The 23,322-nt window shown below is 41.1% G+C and overlaps 1 protein-coding gene across 4 annotated transcripts in view; it reads left to right on the top strand.

The window, feature by feature from the left end:
* LOC115079582 (solute carrier family 22 member 5-like) overlaps window positions 1-23,322 on the top strand; it is a 50,528-nt gene that overhangs the window by 25,606 nt on the left and 1,600 nt on the right. The window contains exons 5-10 of one of the 4 annotated variants that reach the window (XR_003853329.1): window positions 786-912; window positions 6,678-6,778; window positions 10,663-10,877; window positions 17,534-17,716; window positions 19,785-19,920; window positions 22,468-22,614. Coding sequence is in view for 3 of the 4 variants with exons in the window: in XM_029583241.1 (XP_029439101.1) it covers window positions 786-912; window positions 6,678-6,778; window positions 10,663-10,877; window positions 17,534-17,716; window positions 19,785-19,920; window positions 22,468-22,555 (850 nt within the window). In the remaining variant the exon portion in view is untranslated. Of the gene's footprint in view, window positions 1-785; window positions 913-6,677; window positions 6,779-10,662; window positions 10,878-14,475; window positions 14,593-17,533; window positions 17,717-19,784; window positions 19,921-22,467; window positions 22,619-23,322 lie in introns of those variants that run through there. The other 3 variants (XM_029583241.1, XM_029583242.1, XM_029583243.1) reach the window with 3 other exon arrangements.

The following is a 23,322-nucleotide window of genomic DNA, read 5'->3' as shown; positions in this document are numbered from 1 at the left end:
AGTCTCAGTCAAAAGGTCAAGAGACTATCCTCGGAACTGATCTTATACTAGATCTTGGCCAATAAAGATGCCAAGAGGGAGATTTAATTACCATGTACACATATATTACACACACAAACTAAACAGGGAGCATCCATTTGGCAAAGGGGTAAAGGTTGCAGCATCTTCACTGGAAGATATTTGTTACACAGGGTGATTGTGTAACATTTTATTGGCTGAAATGATCATGGTCACAGCCTTACATGAGCCAAATTATTTTTCGGAAATAAACCAGTAGGTATTATGACATGCATAGACTTAGGGAAAAACCCTGATCCAGGGAGTTTGCCTCTGTGGTTACAAGAGTGCCCAAATAGCTCGTTTAATGATCTGTTCTCTGCTCCATTTGGCTAAAGTCCAAGCACAAGGTCTGGTCTACGAGCTGAGGATGTTTGACTGAGGTTTAGAACTTGTACACTACTACTCTGCTGCCCAGCCTCCACTGGGGACATGATGAAATGATCATTGCCAGAGCAGGTAATTAAACCTTCTTAAAACAAAAAAAAAAATACAGATCCAGAGCTAGCGTTCATTGTGTGTGTAGTTGGGCCCAGATACCAATCTAGTATGTATTTTTTTCTGCTTTGGATTACTATAGACAGATTGTTGAAAGGCAATCAGACGTTTACATTTAATGGACCTCTTGACCTTCTGTTTAACCTAGTCTACTAAAACTATTTAAGGCTTAAGTAAGAAGACAAAATAAGAACCATTTCAAAAAGGTCCTATTGTGTAACTTGTTGCAGGGTTATTCCTGAATCTCCCCGATGGCTGATAACTCAGGGAAGGACGGAGGAAGCCGAATTCATACTACGAAAGGCTGCAAAACAGAATGGCATTTCAGCACCAGCCATCATATTTGATCCTGCAGAGGTAAAGAACTTTTTTTTTTTTTTTAATTCTGTTCCTACAGCCTTAGTGACCATATAGTTGCATACAGCCTGGCTTAGCCTCTGTTTTTAGATGGACCTGTTTTGTTACACACTGTGGCGTTACTGAATGCTTGAAAGCTGGCATATTCTGATGGGAGTCAGGTTCTAGACTTTGTCAGACTCATGAATTGCAGTGCTCTCCAATGGCAATGCTGTTTTGTTTTGGGGGTTTTTTTAAATCCGTGTTTGGTAGCCAGGTTAAGTAAGAACATAAAAACATGCCATACTGGGTCAGACCGAGGGTCCATCAAGCCCAGCATCCTGTTTCCAACAGTGGCCAATCCAGGCCATAAGAACCTGGCAAGTACCCAAAAACTAAGTTTATCCCATGCTATTGTTGTATTATCTGAGAGATTTTCAAAGCCATTTAAGCAGGTAAATTGAAGGTTACCCACCTAAATTGGCTGTCTGAATACTACCCCCAACCCCCACCAGGTGTGTGTTAAAGCAGAGAAGTGGTTCTACAATGCCTGTACTTGTTGAGGTCAGGGGAGGAAAACGATGCGCATGGGGGTTATTGTCAGAGATTTACATGCGTAAAAGCATATGTTGCAGCAACTTTCAAAAGCCCACTTATGTATTGTGCCTTTGCACAGGTAAAACTGTTTAACACGTAAATTCTTTTGAAAAAATCCCACATGCCCTGTCACTCACAGCCTGGATTAGGAGAGGTTAATCCTGCAGCCACTTGATCTTTCAGAGGGTTATGTCTCCGGGTCTTGGTGGCTTCTAGAAAGCCTTCCATTAGAAAGTCCTATGGACTGGAAGAGGTTTTCTATGTGGTGTGAGCAGAAGGCCCTAAATCTGTTCTCCTGTGCCACACAAAAACTGCTTGACTACCTCCTACATCTGTTGGAGGCTGGCTTAATTACCAACTTTGTTAAGAGTTCATCCCTGTGCAATTGGCGCATACCACCACCTATGTAGATGGTACTTCTATCTCTGTACAGCCTATGCTTGTATCTTCATGTGGGTCCTGCTTCAATTGAAGCCTCCTCTAAGGCCTCCTGCTGTGTCTTGGGACCTCAACATGGTGTTAGCTTAGCTAATGAAAGCACCTTTTGAGCTGCTGTGCTCCTTGACCCTGAAGTACCTGACCTGGAAGGTCATATTTTTGTGGTGGTCACTTCACTGCACAGGGGCAGTGAGCTCCAGGCCTTAGTGACATCCACCTTACAATAAATTTTTAATCTGACAGGGTAGTCTCAAGTTGCCTCAAGAATTACGGCTACAACATAATTCGAAAAGATTCAGGAAAGATCTAAAAATGTGGCTTTTTAAACAGGCATTTGAAACGGTCGCTGAAGCATAAGCCAGGCTTTTTTTATATGATCCAATTCTTTCCTTTTAGTCTGTTCTTATCTAATTTTAATATTAATTTTTAGTCTTTATTTTAAGTTTTTAATGAATTTTATTTTTTGGAAATTTTATGATGTATTTTTTTCTCTTATTGTTTTTTAAATTGTTTATTGTAAACCGTAGAGAGAGAACTCGCTTCTGTGCAACGGTATATAAAAATTGTATAAATAAAAAAATAAATAGTCTTGCGTATGCAACCTAAAGTTCCTGCCTAAGGTGGGTATGGGTTTTCATCTTAACTATTCAATCATCCTGTGAATATTCTTTCTTTCCCAGGCCTCATTCACACCAAGGTGAATGAGAGCACTGCCTTAGCCTTCCACCTGGAGCAGACAGAAGCCCATAGACAGTCCACCTAACTTTTTATTGTGTTTTGTTTTTTTGACAAGAATAGGTTGGGCGTTGCTCTTGCCAAACAGACACTGTCCAATTGGCTATCAGAATGTATTTCTTTCTGTTATGCCCAGGCGGGACTGCATCTTGGGGGTCATGTCAAAGCTCATTCTGTCAGCCATGGCAGCATTGGTGGCCCACTTGCAAGCAGTTCCAGTAGACGAGATCTGCAAGGCTGTGACATGGAGTTCTCTCTACACATTCACATCTCATTACTGTCTGGATAGGGATGGCTGACGCGGCAGTTCGGCCATTCAGTTCTTCGGAACATTTTTTTAGGTGTAGAACCCAACTCTCATGCCTAGGGCCCGTTGTTTGGGTTCAAACTTCTTGAATATTCAGATGGTACAGTTGATTCTTTAAGCTTAAAAATAACAAACTACAGTTTGAGGAGAGCATAGCAGTCTGCTTTTAAGGCATGATACAGTGCATGCTGTAGCACTAACTCCCAGTTTAAAAAAATAACTCTATTGCACCTGCATTTATGGCACTCTTTCCCATCCTCCCCACACCTGTGTTCATGCATATTTACCCCTCCTCCTCTGTACTACACTCTGTGCATCTGACAAAGTGGACTCTGGTCTTTAAAGGTCATACCTCAAATTGGTTAGTCTATAAGGTGCAACCCACCTCTGTCATTTTTCCTCCCATCCAAGGACTGCTCTTTGGCTGATTGTGTTTTTAGTTATGGACACAGTAAGCTTGCTGTAGGAAAGATTTTCTCCTGGGAAATCTTCAGTAAGTCCTGGAAAGTTTATCATGTGCAGAGACCTCATGGCTGCTGTACATCAGGAGAGTGTATTGCTTCCTTTAATAGTCCTTATGATGAAGAGTTGCCAGTTAGCATTCCTATTTCTGTGCGATCAAATCCACCAATCAAGAACTTGACTGATCCGCCTTGACCTGTTACTAATGGAAGGCACGGGCAGTATGAACTTGGCACTGTTTCCATAAGTGTTCCTACATGTTTTCCTATTCAGCCCTGTGAGATGCAACGTAGAAAGCACCTGGTCACGGTGGCTGCATACAGCTATCTGGGCTGAAGAAGGTTAGGGTTGGGGGTGGTAGAATGGGGAGGGAGGGAGGGAAGCTCAAGGAGAAGGGTATTTTAATACCAAAATACCAGGAGTGGGCAGGGGGATGGGGATAGGCCGGCACTGGATCACTTCATTTAATTTTTTACACCTCTTTAGAGGGGTCTGGAGGAAGGGGATGCTCACCCAGTAGCTTGTGGAGGGTGAGGCTGTCATTCAGGCTGCTAGGTTTGTGAGTAATTTCAGTGGGGTTTTTTTGTTCTGCAGTTGCATGTAACTTGCTAAATCCTGCTGCAGAATCTGTGAGGACATAAAAGCACTGAAATTTATTCAGAATTGTTTAATAATTTCTCATAATGGACAGATATATATACCAAGCAATACTAGTGAGGGGATGGAACCTTGTGGCACACTACTGGTTAACAACTAGCACTCAGAGACCACTTGTCCTATTGTTACACTTCTGCTCTCTATCATTCAGGAACGAGGAGAAGCACTCTGGAACTTTCCCTCCAAGACTAGATCACTTAATCGCTGAACTAGTAATGTCCAGGAGTTACACCAACAGGTTCTCCTTTATCGGCATGTACTCCTTTATGATCAGAATCCTAATTGATATGTATTTAAGTAACTACTCTCATCCATATAATCTGAAAATTGGTTCTATATGTCCCATGCAGCAATTTTGCCTAAATAAGGCATAATTGATATTTGACAATCTCTTATTCTCAGGATATAATGACTTTATTTTAAGAAACAGTTCCATGAATGCATGTTTTAGGGAACTGGGCATAATGCCTTTAGCCAAAGAGGCATTAGTTACTACTTGAATCCATTGTTCAATATTGGATTTTTTGCAGGGGAAAAAAACATTTTCGGTTCATTTTTGGGAGGTTTTTCCCCCACAAATTTTGGTTCATGGATTGTTTTTATTCTTGGGGGGGGGGAGGAGCCAAAAATGAGGCCTTGTTGGGGCCTCTTTTTTCAGCCCACCCGGAAAGATGCTGGGGCCAGGATCTACCTCAGCTCCTATTTACCTTGTCCGGCGGGGATCTGCTGGCAAGGCCAAGGCCCAAGCCAAAGCCGCCGCCTTGCATAGGCCAAGGGTGTGGTAGGTCACAGCAACCTCTGCCTCAGCCTACTCAAGGCAGATGACTGGCTGGACCTGCTTGGACCCAGCCGACACTGCAACATGGCCCGGAGGCCGGGTCCAGATGCAGAGTCCTCGACCCAATCCAAAGGCCAAGTTCAGGCGCATGGGTCTCAGCCTAGGCCAGGGCCCAGGCCTTGCAACTCTTCTCATTTTGAGGTACGGGTGCTTCTGTTGGGGTAAATGCTCTGGAGTTAATTCCTGTGCAACCCCAATGTGTTGGGGACCCGAGGCCCAGCTTTGCCCTCGGATATCCGGATCAGGTAAGAACTTCTTTGGATCTCAGCCGAGGCTCCTGCATCAAGCTTGGGCCTAGGCTGCAGCCCTAATTTGGGCCTCTGCCTATGCTTTAGGTAAGACCTCAAACTCTGACCTAGGCTTAGGCCCAATGCATTCATTTCAGACAAATGCAACAAACAAGGTTTGTTTCATTCGAGGGGGCCCTGGATTTGTTTCAAGGTCCTCCGAATGAAACCAATTGCCCTTATTTGTTGCATTTTTTAAATTCATTTGATATGAATGCACATCCCTAATAATAGTCTTAATCAGAAAAGAAGACCGTGAGTCCAAACTGCAGCACGTCAACTGTACTCTTGTTGTTGGACTCCACTTGAAGAATAGTTAAACCTGGTCTTGTCTCAGGGTACCCTGTAGAGGCAATCTGTATATTGTTTCCTAGATCATCTTCAATCCACAGAGGAAAGACGCTGCTATGAAAATCAGAGCACACTTTAATGATCTTTATTTAAAAAGTTATACAAATTCATTGCACTTTGTAACTAAACAGAGTCTGGGAGAGGGAAGGAAGAATCAAGCATCTGACAACAGTAAAAACTACTTTAGGTCTATAACAGATGGTGGCAGAAAAAGACCATCTGGCCATCCGGTCTTCACATTTATCCCTGTCTACACTGCCAAGGATATATCCCAGCTGCCAGCCATAGAAACTTGACCACTTGGATATCGCTTATCATCCAGGACAGTTTTTGTCAGCATCTTATTTATTTATTTATTTATTTATGGTTTTTATATACCGGAGTTCCTGTATACAATACATATCACTCCGGTTCACAGTAAACAGTAATAACTACTGCCGGGTGGCAGTTTACATGGAACTGCCGGGTGGCAGTTTACATGGAAAGTTTACATGGAAAGTTTACATGGGTGGCAGTTTACATGGTGGCAGTTTACATGCCACCATGTAAACTGCCGGGTGGCAGTTTACATGGAATCTTCCATTGTTCATAATGCTACTGGTTAGCTGAATATTCAAAATTCCCTTTTTAACTTATTCTCAGCATGCCTCTCCTCCCATTTCCAACTACAAGGTCCCACAATAATCCAAATTGCCACCAATGCCATCATGGCTGTTACCTGAACATCTGGCTTCTCAGGTCTTCATGGTCTTTCCAGATAGCTAACTGTATCACCAATCAGCCACACCAATCTAGCTAATATGAGAAGTGCGTAGCTTGCCAGACAGACCAGATGCAGGAATGTCTGCGTTTTTGCTAGGACTGATAATTTTTACTGTATTTACAGCATGCCTGGATAGACTCGAGCTATTAATTGCATAATCGATCTGCCAGGCAGATCCATCTGTGAGTGCCATTGTTTCTGCTAAGACTTCTAATTCTAGTTACTACTTTTTACATACATTTAAGTACTGGAGACTTTTATTTCATGCTTTCACCATATTACTGTTGTGAAGTTTTGTTTTTTGCTATTCTCTTGTATTGACTCAGAATTCTCTCTTGTGCACATCTCCAGCTGCAGGATTTGAAGTCTCAGCTGCAGTCAGCTCATACCTATCTGGACTTGTTCAGAACCCGTGATATCCGCATTATCACTATCTTGTCAGTTCTTCTGTGGTAGGTAAATATGATAGCTTCATAAAACTGAACTGTCCCCTGTATACTTGCCAAGCAAGAAGCAAGTACAGCTTGGGCAGCTGTACTATTAATACTCCCTGTGCACTGTACTGTTTGGAAACTTTGCACATGGAGTTGCAACATGTGCCTTTAATCATTTAATTTCTTCATTTCCAAGCTGTGGGTGTTGGTGGGGGGGGGGGGGTTAATTTTTTTTTATTTTGCTAAGATGTTTCCCTCACAATACCCCTGAATTCCTGAAGCTTCCGGTTGTGGAACAGTGTTGCAGATTATCGTGCATGGATTAGGATCCGATTGGTTTACCCAGTGGCATGTAAGGTCATTTCAGACATGACAGCGAGTGATAGGTAATTTGAAACACTTTTGCAAGCATGACAGAAAGGAATTGTAGGGGAAAGACTTAAATTTAACAGCATGCTGTGTTGTCATGAATTATTGGCAGGTACACAGGAGAGTACAAGTGTTTTGTTTTCTTTTTAACATAGTTGTGTGCAAAAGTTTAGGCATTCCTGGTCAAAATTGTACAGGGTAATCCATAAGCTTTGTCTCCCCCATTGTAGCAGCAACCGGAAACAAGCAATTTGCCATTTTAATCAGCATTCAAAACTGAATTAAACATATAATTGTGTGCCCACTGTTAGCTTGCAACGAGCTAGGTGTGAACACATTTTTAAATTGGTATATTTTCCAAATTTTGATGCAAAGTTTCAATGGAATAACGTTCCTGACAACTTTCCTTCAACATTAAACTCTCCACCTCATCCTAAATGGCACCTATATTTTCAGCAGTGTTCAAGTCTGGAGAGTTCCCTGGCAAATGTTACCCCAAAAATCAATGCCATTTCCTTTAAGCAGCTGTTGCATAGTGTTGGCTCGCATACATTGGTGCCTTATGGACAAAAGTAGCTTTGCCTACTATCAAAACGTTTTCCATATCACTCAAAAACGGGATGATATTTTCTGCTAAAATTGTATTCCTAAAATAGGCATCATCCCAAGATTTCCCATGTTCTTTTATTACCCAAAACAGTTTCTTCATTGTGAATATGACAAAGACCAGTGCAAGCAGGGTTTCTGACATTTTGGTAGTAATGTTCTTCATTGCTAATTTCATTCAGTTTTTGACCACACTCGATCAGTTTGAAAACTTGTTTTTTGAATTGACCAAATGAAAAATTCATCGGAAGGTGCTAAATGAAGGAAATCCTCTTCATCCCAATGTCATAACCAATTTGCAAGCCAGAGCCTATCTTGGTTATGGGTTTTGTTTTTCAGTGGTTACGAAATAACATGAAACACCTGGCTATCAGCCCTAACTTGGTAATGATAAACTGTTCTCTGTACATACCCAGATCAGTCCAGACTCCTGGTTTTGCTTCCCTTCCAGCAGATGAAGACAGAGAAAGTTTCACTGACACTGTCACACAACCTGGTGAGCCACCTGCAGTCTGTCGTCATTTCTCTCTCTCCAGCAGATGAAGACAGAGAAAGTTTCACTGACACTGTCACACAACCTGGTGAGCCACCTGCAGTCTGTCGTCATTTCTCTCTCTCCAGCAGATGAAGACAGAGAAAGTTTCACTGACACTGTCACACAACCTGGTGAGCCACCTGCAGTCTGTCGTCATTTCTCTCTCTCCAGCAGATGAAGACAGAGAAAGTTTCACTGACACTGTCACACAACCTGGTGAGCCACCTGCAGTCTGTCGTCATTTCTCTCTCTCCAGCAGATGGCAGGTGGAACGTTTTCTGCGAGGTGTGAAGCATTTGCTTTCCCCCAGTGCAGAACGTGTGCTCTCCATGGAGCCTAAACTTGGTTCTTAAGGCGATGTGTGGGGCACCATTTGAAGGATCTTACTTTAAAAGTCGTATTTCTGGTGGCAATTTGTTCTGCTAGAAGGATTTCGGAGCTCCAAGCCCTCTTGTAGAGATCCTTTTCTGAAGATTTTGGACTCCTTTTTTTCTGAAAGTTACCAGCCTTTACAAATCTGGATCCATCCTTAAACAGGCCTTTGACGCAGTAGCAGTGACCTTACAGATTGCTTCTTGTTGTGCCCTGGTGGCTTGTTCGTGCCTGTTCCTCTCTCAGGAGGTGGGGATGAATTCCAGAGCAGTTATGGAACCTGCTGACATGGGCTCGGATCTAGTCCATACTTTGGCCAGAGGAGTGGCTTCAGTGGTGGCAGCCAGAAGACAGCTATGGCTGCGGAATTTGTCAGTGAAACTTTAAAGGATTGCTCTCTTTTGGAAGCCAATTGGAAAAGCTGGCCAGTAAATGGGGCGAATCTCCAGTTACCAGAAGGTAAGAGAGAGCAGTTACAGCACCCCACGCCTATGAGGGCTTGATCCAGGGGCTCCCAATGCTTTTGGCCCTAAAGAAAACAACATTTCAGTTCTTACTCCTCAGAGTCTCAGTCCCTCTCGCCTGCACGGCTCTCGGAGCGATTTATCCTCCAACAGGGCCCCCACTTCTGCAGGGTAACTTGCAGAATCGAACACCACAGGATTAGTCCTACTAGTATCTTCAGATTAGCCCAGGCGTCCGTGGTATGTGGAGACTCCAAGAGGAGACACCCCCCCCCCCCCCCCCGTGCCTCCCACCGCACAGGGGCCTACTTCAGCAGACGCCGGTCCTTCACGAAGATCCGACTCTCAAAATCCGCCTACCAGCCTGCAGAGTTGGGTTTCTCCTATTTTTATTTTATTATAATTCTGTGTAACAAGACTGAAAAGGGACCCCACATGGACGTGTCATATAGGGCATGCTGGGCATGCTCAGTGTGCCTAGTCAGTTTCCTCCATTTGATGATGGCAACCATGTGTGAGGTCTAACATCCTGCTGTCCTCTGAGAACACCTGTTACAGGTAAGCAACTCTGCTTTCTTCAAAAGATTTCCTTTTTTTTCTCCAAATATACTGTATTTTGTGTGGATGTGGCCAGATAGTTCAATTTTTGTTTCATCATTCTAAAGCACTTTATTCCAAAACGTTTCAAACTATATCAAGTTTTTGTTTTGCAAAGGTTAGATGACTTTAGTGATGAGGTCAAAGAAAAGGTTTCCTTCTCACAACTCTCCTATGCAGATCACTGTTGTGTGAGCAGCTATACTATGGACATCTACTCCTCTGTCAGCTAAACTTTTCAGCAGGTCTGCCATGATCTGTGGATACTGTTCTGCAGCTCTGAGCAGTTTTTGGACAGTTCTGTCAGATTTTTCTTAGTCTTCCAGATCTTGCCTTGAATTAAACATTTCATATAACTTCTGTTTCTTAAGTGTTTGACTGTTGAAATTGCTAGCTAGAAGCGTTTGGAGATTTTTTTTTTTTTTTAATAGCCTTCCTCTGCTTTGTAAGTGTGAATTATCTTCATTTTCAAATGCTCAGACAGCTGCTTTGAGGAGCCATGGTTGTTGAAAGTAAGCAGAACTGCATCCTGAGAGGTTGTCAACCATAGAATTGTTTTTGGCTGATTAATTTGAAGGCCTAACAAATCAATCAGCTTTTTGGGCCTTATTAACTTTTTTTAAAAAAAATAGAAATGAAGCAACTGCCATGTTCACTTTATTATTTTCAGTCTGTCAAAATCAGCAAATAGTCATGTTGCAGTAAAAATTGCAGAAAGATGTCATGTTTTAAGGTATTACCATGTAGAGATGTCATGTTTTAAGGTATTACCATGTAGAGATTGTCAGCTTCTCTTCTCGTAAAGACTCATTCAGACATATAATTTGACCAGGGGTGCCTACAATTTTACACAACTCTGCCTGTGCAGACTGCACCTTTTGATGGTTTGGGGCTATGTTCTTCCTGCTGACCTGAAAGTGTGCTGTAGTTTTTGCTTGATTATATTTCTTGTTTTGCAGGATGGTAATATCAGTGGGTTATTTTGGTTTGTCACTGAACACTCCAAACCTGCATGGAGACCCCTACTTGAACTGCTTCCTGTCTGCTGTAATTGAAGTTCCAGCATACATTATAGCATGGCTGTTGCTGCAAGCCCTACCTCGACACTACTCCATGGTCGGCACGTTATTCCTGGGAGGAGTTGTCCTTCTCTTCCTACAGTTGGTGCCTCCAGGTGTGATCCTAACCCATATTACAAACACTTTTTTCCATTCACTACTTGTACTACTGCTGCTACTGTTCATTTCTAAAGTTCTGTTAGACATATGAAGCACTAATTTTTCACAGATATCTTCCATTTTGATTATGGTTTGCTTTTTTGCATTGGGGTCAGATTTGCATGCTTAACCAATCCAGATAATGAGAACGGTGACTTAATTTTGGCTGTGAATTTATATATTCAAGGACACTAACTGATCTATTTTAGCTAAAAGGCGCAAAAAATGTTTGTTTGCCATAACTTGATTGTTAATGCTGCAACTGCCTTGATCTCCTTTGGCAGTTTTACTTTTCCTTGTAGTTTTTCTCCAGTAATATACTATATTTTAGGATAACTTGCTGGTGGCTTTAAGAACATAAGATATGCCATACCAAGGGTTCATTAAGCCCAGTATCCTGTTTCCAACAGTGGCCAATCTAAGTCACAAGTACCTGACAAGTACCCAAACATTATAAACAGATCCCATGCTACTAATTCAGATAACAAGCAGTGGTTATTCATTATTGATTTAATAGTAGTTTATGGACTTCTCCTCCAAGAGCTTATCCAAACCTTTTTTAAACCCAGCTATACTAGTTGCCTTAACCACTTCCTCTGGCAATGAATTCCGTAGCTTAATTGTGTGTTGAATGAAAGAACTTTCTCTGATTTGTTTTAAATGTGCTACTTGCTAACTTCATGGAATGCCCCCTATTCTTTGTATTATCTGAAAGAATAAATAACTGTTTCACACTTACCTGTTCAAGTCCTTTCATGATTTTCTAGGGCTTTCATATCGCCCTTCAGCTGTCTCTCTTGTTCAGACTGAACAACCCTAACCTCTTTAGCCTTTCCTCATAGGGGAGCCATTCCAAGCTCTCTCCCATTTTGATTGCCCTTCTTTGTACTTTCTCCAGTGTAATTATATGTTTTTTAAGATGTGGCGACCAGACTTGTGCAGTCTCACCATGGAGCGATACAGAGGCATTATGTCTTCCTCAGTTTTATTTGCCATTCCCTTCCTAATAATTACTAACATTGTTTGCTTTTTTGACCTCCACAGCACACTGAGCTGATGATTTCAATGTAATATCAACTGATGCCCAGATCTTTTTCCTGGGCAGTAACTCTTAAAATGGCACCTAACATTTGTGTAGCTATAGAATGGGCTATTTTTCTCTATATGCATCACCTCGCACTTGTCCATATTATATTTCATCTGCCATATGGACATACAATCTTCCAATCTCGCAAGGTCCTCCTGCAATTTATCACGATCCGCTTGTGATTTATCTGTTCTGAATAATTGTCATCTGCAAATTTGATCACTCTTCATTTCCAGATCACTTATAAATATATAAAAAAGCACTGGTCCAGTAGAGATCCCTGAGGCACTCCACTGTTTACCTTTTTCCACTGTGAAAACTGATTCCTGTCTTTTTTTAACCATTTTGCAATCCACAAAAGGACATCTCCTCCTATCCCATGACTTTTTAGTTTTCTTAGAAGCCTCCCAGAAAGGACTTTGCCAAATGCCTTCTGAAAATCCAAATATCACATCTACCAGTTCACCTTTATCCACATGCTTATTCACACCTTCAAAAAAATGTAGCAGATTTGTGAAGCAAAATTTCCCTTGGATAAATCCACGTTGGCTGTGCCCCATTAAATCATTATGTCTATATGTTCTGTGATTTTATTCTTAATAGTTTCTACGATTTTTCCTGGCACTGAAGTCAGGATCACCAGTCTATAGTTTCCTGGATCACCTCTGGAGCCCGTTTTTAAAAGGGTTACATTAGCCACCTTCCAGTTTTCAGGTACAACAGATGACTTTGATAGGTTACAAATTACTTGTAATAGGTCTGAAATTTCATTTTTGAGTTCTTTCAGAACCCTGAGATGTATACCATCCGGTCCAGGTGATTCGCTTCTCTCTTCATTTTGTCAATCTGGCTTACAACATTTTCCAGGTTCTCTGTGATTTGTAGATCTGAATTGTCACTCTTGAATACAGTCTTCAGAATGAGTATCTCCCCAACATCATCATCAGTAAACACAGAAGCAAAGAATTTGTTTAGTTTTTCCGTGGTGGCCTTATCTTCCCTAAGTACCCCTTTAACCCCTTGATCATCTAACGGTCCAACCGACACCCCCCCCCTCGCAGGTTTCCTGCTTCGGATATATTTTAAAAGGTTTTTATTATGAGTTTTTGCCTCTATGGCCAACTTCTTTTCAAATTCTCTTAGCCTGTCTTTTTATGTATTTCTTTTTTTATTTTAAAACATTTGTTACCTGCCCTTCCTCTATTCAGAGTGGCGTACAAAGAGTATACACATTATTTAAAATTCATAAGACATAATTTATTTCTTGCCATTATATTTTTATTTAAGACGATATCTCGTTGACGTGAAAACATTAATTTAAATTTAGGGCTACACATTGACAAGTGTCTTATCAATGTTTTACATTTAACTTGCCAATGCTTATGCTTTTTCTTATTTTCTTCAGATGGATCCTTCTTCCAATTTTTGAAAAGATCTTTTGACTAAAATGGCCTTTCACCTCACCTTTTAACCTTTTTTTTTTTTTTTTTTTTTTAATGGTTGGTCTTTCTTCCATCTTTCTTAATGCGTGGAATACATCTGGCCTGCACTTCTAGGATGGCTTTTTTTTTTTTTAAACATCCACACCTGTTGTACACTCTTAACCTTTATAGCTGCATCTTTCAGTTTTATTTCTAACTTGTTCTCATTTTATCAGTTTCCCTTTGGAAAGTTTATTGCTAGAACCATGGATTTTGTTTGTATGGGGGGAAATAAGTTACAAGTTTGTAATGTAGTTTTCTGCAGGGAAGCATACATAATTTTATGCTAGTCTGTATTCCTGTGTATTTCTCACTGCCCCCTTAACCCCAATAACTTTTGAACCATTCATCCAATTTCATTCAGATTTCTGCCACAAAGTGGAGACCCTGTGACCTCCCCACTCACACTTTTCTGTATTCCCAACCTGCCTCCTACCGTTAGAATTGCATTTTTGTTTTTACCTTAGTTTTCTATAGGGAAACAGGTACGGTCAATTCATATGTAATATCAAGGAGCTCAGAACACATTGTGATGTTACTGAGGATTTTTAAAGATGCCCTGCCATTGGTTAACATAAAACATTGTAAATTACACTATAATAGGTTACTAGTGATAACAGATGCAGATTTCTGTACTGAAGAAGTAAACTAGGCAGCATGAAATGTTCCCACCTTGTTTTTCTGGCATTTCTTTTTATGGTGATGAAATAAACGTAAGGGCTAAGTTGACATGAATCTTGCAGCTCACACAGCTTCCTCAGGCTAGAAGGATGCTTCAGGCCTGCAAATAAATGCAGAGAAACCCCTAATATGCCACGTACCAGTGATGAATTAATAGATTCTGTGTTTCTGGGAGAAGGCTGCCGTGCAATTAGTGAAAACAACTAAAATAAAGATTTTCCAGCCACTTACACTTGGCATATAGTCAGCAGTCCCTTTAATTCCCTGCTTTAGTGAACACAACAATGATTTCTTTTGTTTTTAAAGGAAGGTTTCTTGTGAATATTTTGAGAAGCAGCTTACAAGAGGGACTTACAAAATGTAAAGTATACATCAGACACCAAAAGTAAACAAAAGCACAGATCTCCAACATTTACCAGATAAGTACGATAGTTTTTTTTTTTTTTTTTTTTAACATAAAATGGGAATGACGTGACTGCTTTTCAAGTCTGTCCTTGTTCCTTTTCACATTGATTTATGCAGCATCTGTTCGATTATAGAGAATCTCCCAGTCTGCAACCTAGGGAATTGATGGTTTCATTAGGTACCAGCCCTTTTATGACTGGTTCAGAACATTCTATTGGGTCTCCAGCACCTCTGACACAGCATTTTCCTTCCCAGAACAAGTGATGGAAGAATAACCTTCAAAATTGTGGTTATAGAGATGTAGTTACCACTTTAACCAATGTCACAGGAAATAACTTTTTTTTTTTTAAACAGGTCTTAGCTCACGCTTAGCACCACAACCCAAGTTTGACTTCTAATATTCTTTTCTTTGAATTCAAAGTTGTTGTTTTTTTTCTTAGGAAAGATGTCATGCTTTGGAAGTAAAATTGTCCTTTTTAGTATGTGATAAATGCAATTTATACTGCTGCCCATCATATTCCACGGTCGTCAGCTTGGAGAGAAATAAAGGTGGAGTTTTGGCTCTTGTTTTCTACACAGTGCATTGTATATAGTTCACTCCAAGTGACTCAGGATCATTAAATTTATTCTACATATCAACATAAATTAAGCAAAAGTTAAACAAGTGGGACTGCAGGTAGAAGTATCTGTGCTCCTGTTCATACCCCAGATCAGCTCAGACACATGGGTTTTTCATCCCTACCAGCCAATGGAGACAGAAGAAAAGCTTTACTGACACTGCTACATAACATGGATTGCCACCACCAGTTCCTCAGTATTTCTGTCTCTAGCAGATCGTAGAGGTGTAAAACCGGCAGTCTGGAGATTTAGCTAAAAAAAAACAAATTGGTGAAGACTTCCATGGGTGTTAGGTTCTGCAGTGTGCCATCCTCCTGGTAGAGCAGGGCGTGCAGCAGCACTGGTGACCCTGTCTTTTTGGCTCTGCTCAGGGACAGTAAGAATTAAAACTAGTGGGCTGGCTTCCTCATGGAACTCAAACTTACTCGCCCTCGCTCATCCCCCAGAAGATCAGGGAAGTATTCTGGCTTTATTTCATTTCTGGGACTTTGTCGCTTAAAAGAAAAGAGTTGAGCCGGAGCAGCAGAGAAAGTGAACAAGCAAGTCCTGCTGTGGGGGAGGCTGGGCTCTGGCTCTTGTTCACCATGGGCTATTTTCAGACAGTTGGGTGAGTTCCTCTGACTGCATGCACCATGGGAGATGGCATCTGTGGACCACGGAAATGCTGTCAGGCCTGTGCAGAAGATGTGCATGTGGAGGGAAAGGCAACTCTGGGATGGCGACAGGAAACTGGAAATCCACCCGTTCGGAGGCAGCCAAGTCTTTTTTTTTTTTTTTTCTTTCTCCCCTGGAGCAGGGGAATGGCAGAGCCAGAAAAGCCCCCAGGCTTGGATAAGTATGTTTGGGAGAGTAGGAGTGCCTCGGGAGTTATTTCAAAACTTTTAAGAAAAATTTAAAAACATGGCTCTTTAAAAAAAAAAAAAAAAAAAGCCTTTACTAAAGAGTGTGGAGGGTAGAGATTGAAAGTACAAGGTAATGCAGATGAGAATGAATTTACTCAATCCTACATTTAAGAAGTAATATCTCAAAGAGATAGTAACTCAATAATATACCTGGACTTGACCAACATTACTCAAATAATGATTTTATGTACAAAATTGTAACCAAACTTTATTGGCACCTGTTAGAATGTACGATATCCTAGATTTACTAACCTCAGTCTATGTGCCTATTTGTAAACCGTTGCGATGGTATATAACTTAGCGACGGTATAGAAACATTTTTAAATAAATAAATTTCTGCTGCAGATGAGCAATGCGGGGGAATGGCGGCCATTTGAGCTTTCTCTGCCTAAGCAAGCGGGGGAGGCCTTCTCTGAACCCGCCAATCCTGGTCTTTGGGCTGGGGGGTTTAGTGCACTGAATTTGAATGAGTTTCTCTTTCCATGTTTTAAAGAGTTCTAAGCTTGGTATTGCTGTATTTTCAGTGAGTGTTATCACTAGACGTGGGCAATTAAGTCCTGTAGCCCTGTGGTAATCTCTCCCGCTGAATGTAGGAAGAGGAATTCTGGGGCGCTGTTTGTTCCTACTAAGCACAGGCAACTAACTTTTTGCACTGGCGGGGTTAGTGTTTTTGATTAGAACAGGAAGACTGGTGCCATAATGCTTCCTCCCATTAAGCATGGGAAGAAAATTCCTCTGATACTATATTGTTCCTCTGATACTATATTGTTCCCTCCTGCTAAGTGCTGGAAGACTAGGCCTGCAGAACCATATGTTCCCTGCTGCTTCGTGTGGGAAGACATTTCCTCAGATGCCATAAGTTTCTTTGGAGTTGAGTGTGCTCTTGAGTAGGTCTTTCAGATTCCTGCCTAGTTTAGGGGAACTTGGGTACATTCCATGTGTCTGGACTGATCTAGGGTATGAACAGGAAAGGAAAATTGGTTCTTTCCTGCTAATATTTGTTCCTGGAATACCACAGATCAGTCCAGAGACCTGCCTTCACTGGAAAGACCACTGTTTGTTTTCTCTGTTTGTAAATAGTAAGAGATTGGTGTTTAGCTTGGGAGTTTTTCAATATCTGTGGACCAAAAGGCTCCAGTTTGGGAGCTTGACTTTTCCTCTTTGGTTTTGGGGAGATGGGGGTCGTGGGCTGAAGATAGTCTTTGACTTTGATTTCATCTTGGCTTGGGTACAAGTCAATACTGAGGAACTGCCGGTGGCACACTGTATTAAGTAGCAATGTCTGTAACGCTTTCCTTCTGTCTCCATCTGCTGGTAGGGATGAAAAACCCATGTGTCTGGGCTGATCTGTGGTATTCCAGGAATGAAAATTAGCAGGTAAGAACCAATTTTCCTATTTGCTTTACCACTAATTGAGACTTTTTTTTTTTTGTCCCCAGACCTTAATGTCATTTCCATTAGTCTGGTGATGATAGGGAAATTTGGCGTTACATCAGCCTTTGGAATGGTTTACGTGTACACAGCGGAGCTGTACCCAACAGTCGTGAGAAATATGGGAATCGGAGCCAGCTCAATGGCTTCCAGATTGGGCAGCATCTTGGCTCCTTACTTCATTTACCTGGGTAGGATAGAATGCATGATCTGCTTTTACTCCATGATCTGAGCAGAAATTAGCAAAGTTGTGATAGCCACTGGAGCACATTAAGGCCACCTTTGGTGAATTGTGTTACTGTTATCACCACACACAGTAATTGGTGGTAAGATTCTGGCTTAGGTTTATGTAGCTCAATGCTTTGCCCCTTCTTTTGGAAACCGTTTACCTGCAGAATTAAATAAGGCAACAGAAAGCATTGTAATTGACTTAAAAAATGAATGGAACAGCCTGTGGCAAGTGCTGTGCACTGCCATGTGGAAGCCCTGGCTTCTGCTACCCAGACCAGCCAAGGCTGTGAAGGCAGAATTCACAGCCCCTAGGAAGAGAGGCTGCAAGTTGAGAGAGAAAGCTCAGATAGTTGCAAATGACTCTACATGATTAGAGCTACCCAATTTGAGCTTGAAATCCAAAGGAGCAGTAGAAAACCACCAGACCAAAACTAAAAAGAAAGCAAAAACTCCCCTGTCCCTTTCTCTGTGGTATAAGATTTCACAATAGTTAAGACTATGCTCTACAACTTTGACAAATTGCAAAGTGGAGCAGAAAGTAGAGTAGTCTCTTTGGCAACTCTGCAGCTTGAGAGAACTTCCAACATTGCATTTGTGAAAATTAAAAGGCAGAAAGGAAGTTGATATTTATTTATTTAAGTTTTTTTTATATACACCGGCATTCAAGACAGCCGTCCACATCATGCTGGTTCACATAAAACGGGGGTGCCTAATAAACTTTAAACTGGAACTATGGTGCGGAAAAAGCAGTTACATGTAACAGGGTGTATAGAACTGGGCGAAGAAGGAAAGAAAGGAGAGATTAATAATGGCTAACGATCGTTACAGGTAGTTAACGTTGAAGTAGTTGATGTTGAGATGTTGAATTAATTGGAGTCCGGAAATGCTTGTTTGAACAGCCAAGTCTTGAGTCTTTTCTTGAAAATTAAATATATAAAATTGATATAAAAAGAGAGCATTAAAGTGTGTTAAATTGCTGTGCCTGATAGTTTAAGTAACCCTTGGAAATGACCATGACGCAAAAACATTCCCACCCTATGGTTTTCTTTGGCAGTTTTTCCCTCGCAGTCACCTGCAGAATGCTGCCCACCAGTGCTGTCACTGTGGTTTGTAAAATGGAGTTAGTTTTTCAAATCATTTCAAAACCATGAAAGTCTGGATTCCTTGCTCTGAGTCCCCTTTTGTTTTTTCTTTGGCAAAGCAGGGCCACGCTAGAGGCAGGGGATGCTTTTTAAACACAGCTTGGGGTTCCCTTGGCTTTCATGTACAGTTTTATAATTTAATGCTTTTTAGACTCATTTTTTTTTTTTGTATTTTTTGGCCTATCAGTTTTCCCTCTGCTCCTTTGGGTTGCCAGCTTAATCAGAACAGGGGCTGGGATCTGGTGCCATGAGCTTTTAATCACAGCTACCTAGGAATTTTTGCCCCATGTTGTAAAATCTTCTCTCCTCCAACTTTGCAACTTAAGTATCATTCATTGGTCCCTTGTATATTGTACATCAGTTTATGACCTATGTAGCAACAAAGTATATCTGTGGTTCATGCTTACAAACCTCCATGAAAGGTGCCTTAGCTGTAGTTTCGAGGCTGATATTCAAAGGTTGCTCAATTTAGGTGCCTAAAGTTCACTGTTTTTTGTTTGTTTTTGGTTTTTTTTTTTTTGTTTTTAATCAGTTGATAGGCACCTTTTAGTCTTGGGCTGAAAATAGAAGCCTAATAACTATAGAATCCTGAAAACGAGACTCCTAACTTTAGGGTAGCTGTTGCGTTATCAGGCTCCCAGTGCTGGAAGTCAGCAACAAGTGCCAAACTTCGTTCCTCTGATCTGGCCCTGCCTATTTGTAAGAGCTGTAAATTTAGGTACCTAATAAAAATAAGCACTTCAGTTTCTAAATTTAGGAGCTCATGGAGGGTACATTTTTTTTTTTTTTTTGTTTAGGCATCTAGTTGTTCTAATATTAGCCTCATAGAGATCATTAGTTATTTGTTGTTTTTTCTGTATAACTAATGTATCCTCTCTTTTATTAGGGGCCTATGACAAGTTCCTGCCTTTCATCCTCATGGGCAGTATGATGGTGCTAATAGGGATCTTCACTCTGTTCCTCCCAGAAAGTTATGGAAGACCCCTCCCAGAGACTATTGAACAGACGCTAAAAGTGAAAGGGTAGGTGAATTCATGAAAAATGCGGGGAAGGGTCCATTTATTTAAAAAAAAAAAAAATGCACAGTACCTAAATTTAGGAAGATGTTAAGATGAATCGAGGGCTCTAAATTTTCCTCTGAAAATTTACCAAAATTTAGAAGTGAAAAGTTTAGACCTGCAATTCATCTTCCTAGATTTAAGTACCCAAATTAGGTGCCTAGGACTGAAAATTAGTGCTAAGTGCCTAACTTATCTCCCCCCCCCCCCCCCCCAAAGTTGGGCACTTAAACCCTATGATAAGTGACCCAAAATATTCAATGAGAGATGATATGCTGTAGGAAAAGATCCATTTCTGTGGGTAAATTGTTTTTACCCATGGAAATAGCTTTGCAAATGACCCTGCCTGAGAATAGCTGGTTTACTACAAATGAAGTGTTTGGATCTTTTTCTATAGCAGATCATCTCTCATTGAATATTTTTTGGAGCATCATAAAATTTAGTACTTTTGCCTGGCAGATTCCTTCTCTGGGTTTCCAGGTCAATTGGAGCTGGGTTGTGGTCCCATGAGCCTTTACTTGTAACTACAGAGGTTTTCTCTCCCATGCCTATCCAGCGCCACAGAATTTTTAAACTCCTCCCTCATCAGGTAGCCCAATGATTGAGGCAACAGTCCTCAAAGTATATATTTTGAATCTGACCATTAGATGTCACTGTTGTGCAGTGCCTGGCACTCAACTTTCCATGCTTCTTTCAAACTCCCAGCGCCTAGACCTCTTGGTGACCTTGCGCAATGCGAAGGTTCCATGCTGCTTCAGTCACAGAAGAGAGGATCGATGTCTTCTGGCCACGCCTACACTAGGGCAAGTTGTATGCCTTTCCTCCTTGGCCCATGTTGGGCAGATTGATTCGAAGGATCAAGTGCCACAGAGGGATGGTGCTCTTGGTGGCTCCGGATTGGTCCAGGAGACAGAGGCTCCTAGTGGGCTTGCCTCTTTGATTTCCAGCGCACAAGGATCTGTTGTGGCAGGAACCTATCCTTCACGAAGATCCAACTCGATTTTGTCTTAAGGTTTGGCCCTTGAAAGGACTCTCTTGCTTTCAACATAGCTATTCTGCAGCAATGATTTCCACCTTACTAAGAGCAAGAAAGTTCTCCACTTCCTTGGCCTATGTGAGAGTCTGGAGAATGTTTGAGGTCTGGTGTGTGAGGATCAAGATACTCTTCCTTCCTTGGTCAAGATTCCACTCATTTTGGAATTTTTGCAGGATGGATTGATTAAAGGCTTAGCTCTCAATTCCTTAAAGGTACAGGTAGCGGCGCTCACCTGTTTCAGAGGTCAGGTAAGTAGTGGATCCTTGTCCGCTCATCCTGATGTAGCCCGTTTTCTGAGGGGAGTGAGACATTTTTGTCCTCCCTTGCGGTTTCCAGTGCCCTTGTGGAATCTTAATTTGGTATTTGGTATTGGCCTTCTTGGGAGGCCCTACATTTGGTCTGCTGCGTACTGAGTCTTTGCAGTTGCTGACCTTGAAAACTGTGTCCCTTGTGGCAATTTATTCTGCGCGTAGGGTGTCCGAATTGCAGGCCTTGTCTTGCCGGGAGCCATTTCTCCAGGTGACTCCAGGGTCGGTACTGCTGTGTACTCTTTCTTCCTTTTTAGCCAAGGTGGTCACTGAGAGCCACTTGAACCAGTCAATTCGTCTGACTGTCCTATAGAAAAGGAAATGATCAGGTAAACAATTTCTTATTGTTGTACACTTTCTCTGGTTTTCGTGTATTGTATTAGGTGGGTTTGTCTGATCTTTTGATCTAGCCACTAATAGCTGAATTGCAATTAGAGATGGAGGGTGCTTCGTAGGTGAGGTGCTAAACATAATCTGTCAGATTTCTGCATTAATATGAAATATAAGGTTGGATATCAAGATTGTAATTCTTGTATGTCTGGGCAGGTAAAATAACAATCTTGTACCACGAACAGTGACAGGTTATATTAAAGACAGACACATGGATAATGTAATTTGGGTGGTCTTGTAGGTTGAATGGTAGTTATAGAGGTTAGAACAGTAACTGCGACCCAGAGAAGCCAGGGGCCCACTGTTGCTCCTTGTGACCCTGGGCAAGTCATTTTACCCTCCATTGTCTGATATGAATTTAGGATTTCATTTACTAAGCATTTCTCCCAAGACAGAATGGAAGAAAAGCCTCAGTGATTCAGGCTCTTAGATTGTAAGCTTTCTGGAATAGGGAAATAACTACAGTAACTGAATGTAGTGTCTGCTTTAAAGTGCTGAAAGGTGGAATCAAATTGTGGAAGAAGATTTTCCCTTTTGCTTTCTAAGTGAGTCTTGACCCTCTTTTGCTGGCCGAGGGAAAAGCAGGATGTGTCTTCTGAGACTGAACCTTTTATCATTAATCTGTAGTCACACTCGGAGAAAATCCAACTTTCATGCATCCATTGCCGCTGCCACTGCAGGATCTGTTAGCATGTCCCATATAACACAGGGCTAATTTTTGTCTCTTGGGTTTTTAGTAGAATTGTAATTGTTTTCTTTCTTTTTTTTCCTCTGTAGAATAAAGTACAAGCTTACTTCCCAAAGCTCAAGGGTTACAGAAGAGAATGAATACAGCCCCAAAGTCCTTTCTAACACCGCTTTGTGATAAGGGCAACCCTGTAGACACACTTTATTAAATACACGATGGACCAAGAAGGTTTATGGGTAATCTTGATTTCTGGTCTTTTGATTTTGAACTTATGTATTTATTGGAACAGTACTGTTCTTAATGCACTTGTTTTGATAGGAACCTAGATATTTCATGTTAATACATACTTGAGTGATGAACTACTGCATAAGATGAGCATTTTCCACTATTTTCAGCCTGGCAGCTGCATCTGTTCTATAAAGTTTTTTGTTTGTTTTTTTTTAAATTAATATTGATGGGCAAGATGGATTACCCAGTGCTGGTTTCATCTCCCTAGAAGTGAATGCATTTTTTTAAAGGGCTATTTGTGTGTGTGTGTGTGTGTATGTGTGTATATATATATATGTATGTGTGTGTGTGTGTATATATATATATATATATATATATATATATATATATATATATATATGTGTATGTATATATATTTACCAGCTGATTTCAGAGGAAAATGTTTCATTAGCTTGGGCCTCTCTGAAGAGGTCTTGTGTGAATTTGGGGGGTGTGAGTGTATAAGTATAAGGGGTTTGTGTTTTTTTCACTCTGGAGCATACACTGAGATTGGCTGTCTGAATTAGTTCTGGGCCAAAGAAATGAGAACTTGCACTGTCAATGTGACCTTGAAAACCTGATGAAATTTAGCTCTTAGATGACAGTCGTTTCTGTCCCAAAAAGTGAATGAAAACTGCATAGATGTGTTTAATATTTTTTTTGTTAGAGAGGGAGGG

Source organism: Rhinatrema bivittatum, chromosome 18 (assembly GCF_901001135.1).
Source record: "Rhinatrema bivittatum chromosome 18, aRhiBiv1.1, whole genome shotgun sequence".
Taxonomy (NCBI): Eukaryota; Metazoa; Chordata; class Amphibia; order Gymnophiona; family Rhinatrematidae; genus Rhinatrema; species Rhinatrema bivittatum.
The sequence above is the reverse complement of the archived record's forward strand: the minus strand, read 5'-3'. Positions and strand labels throughout refer to the sequence as shown.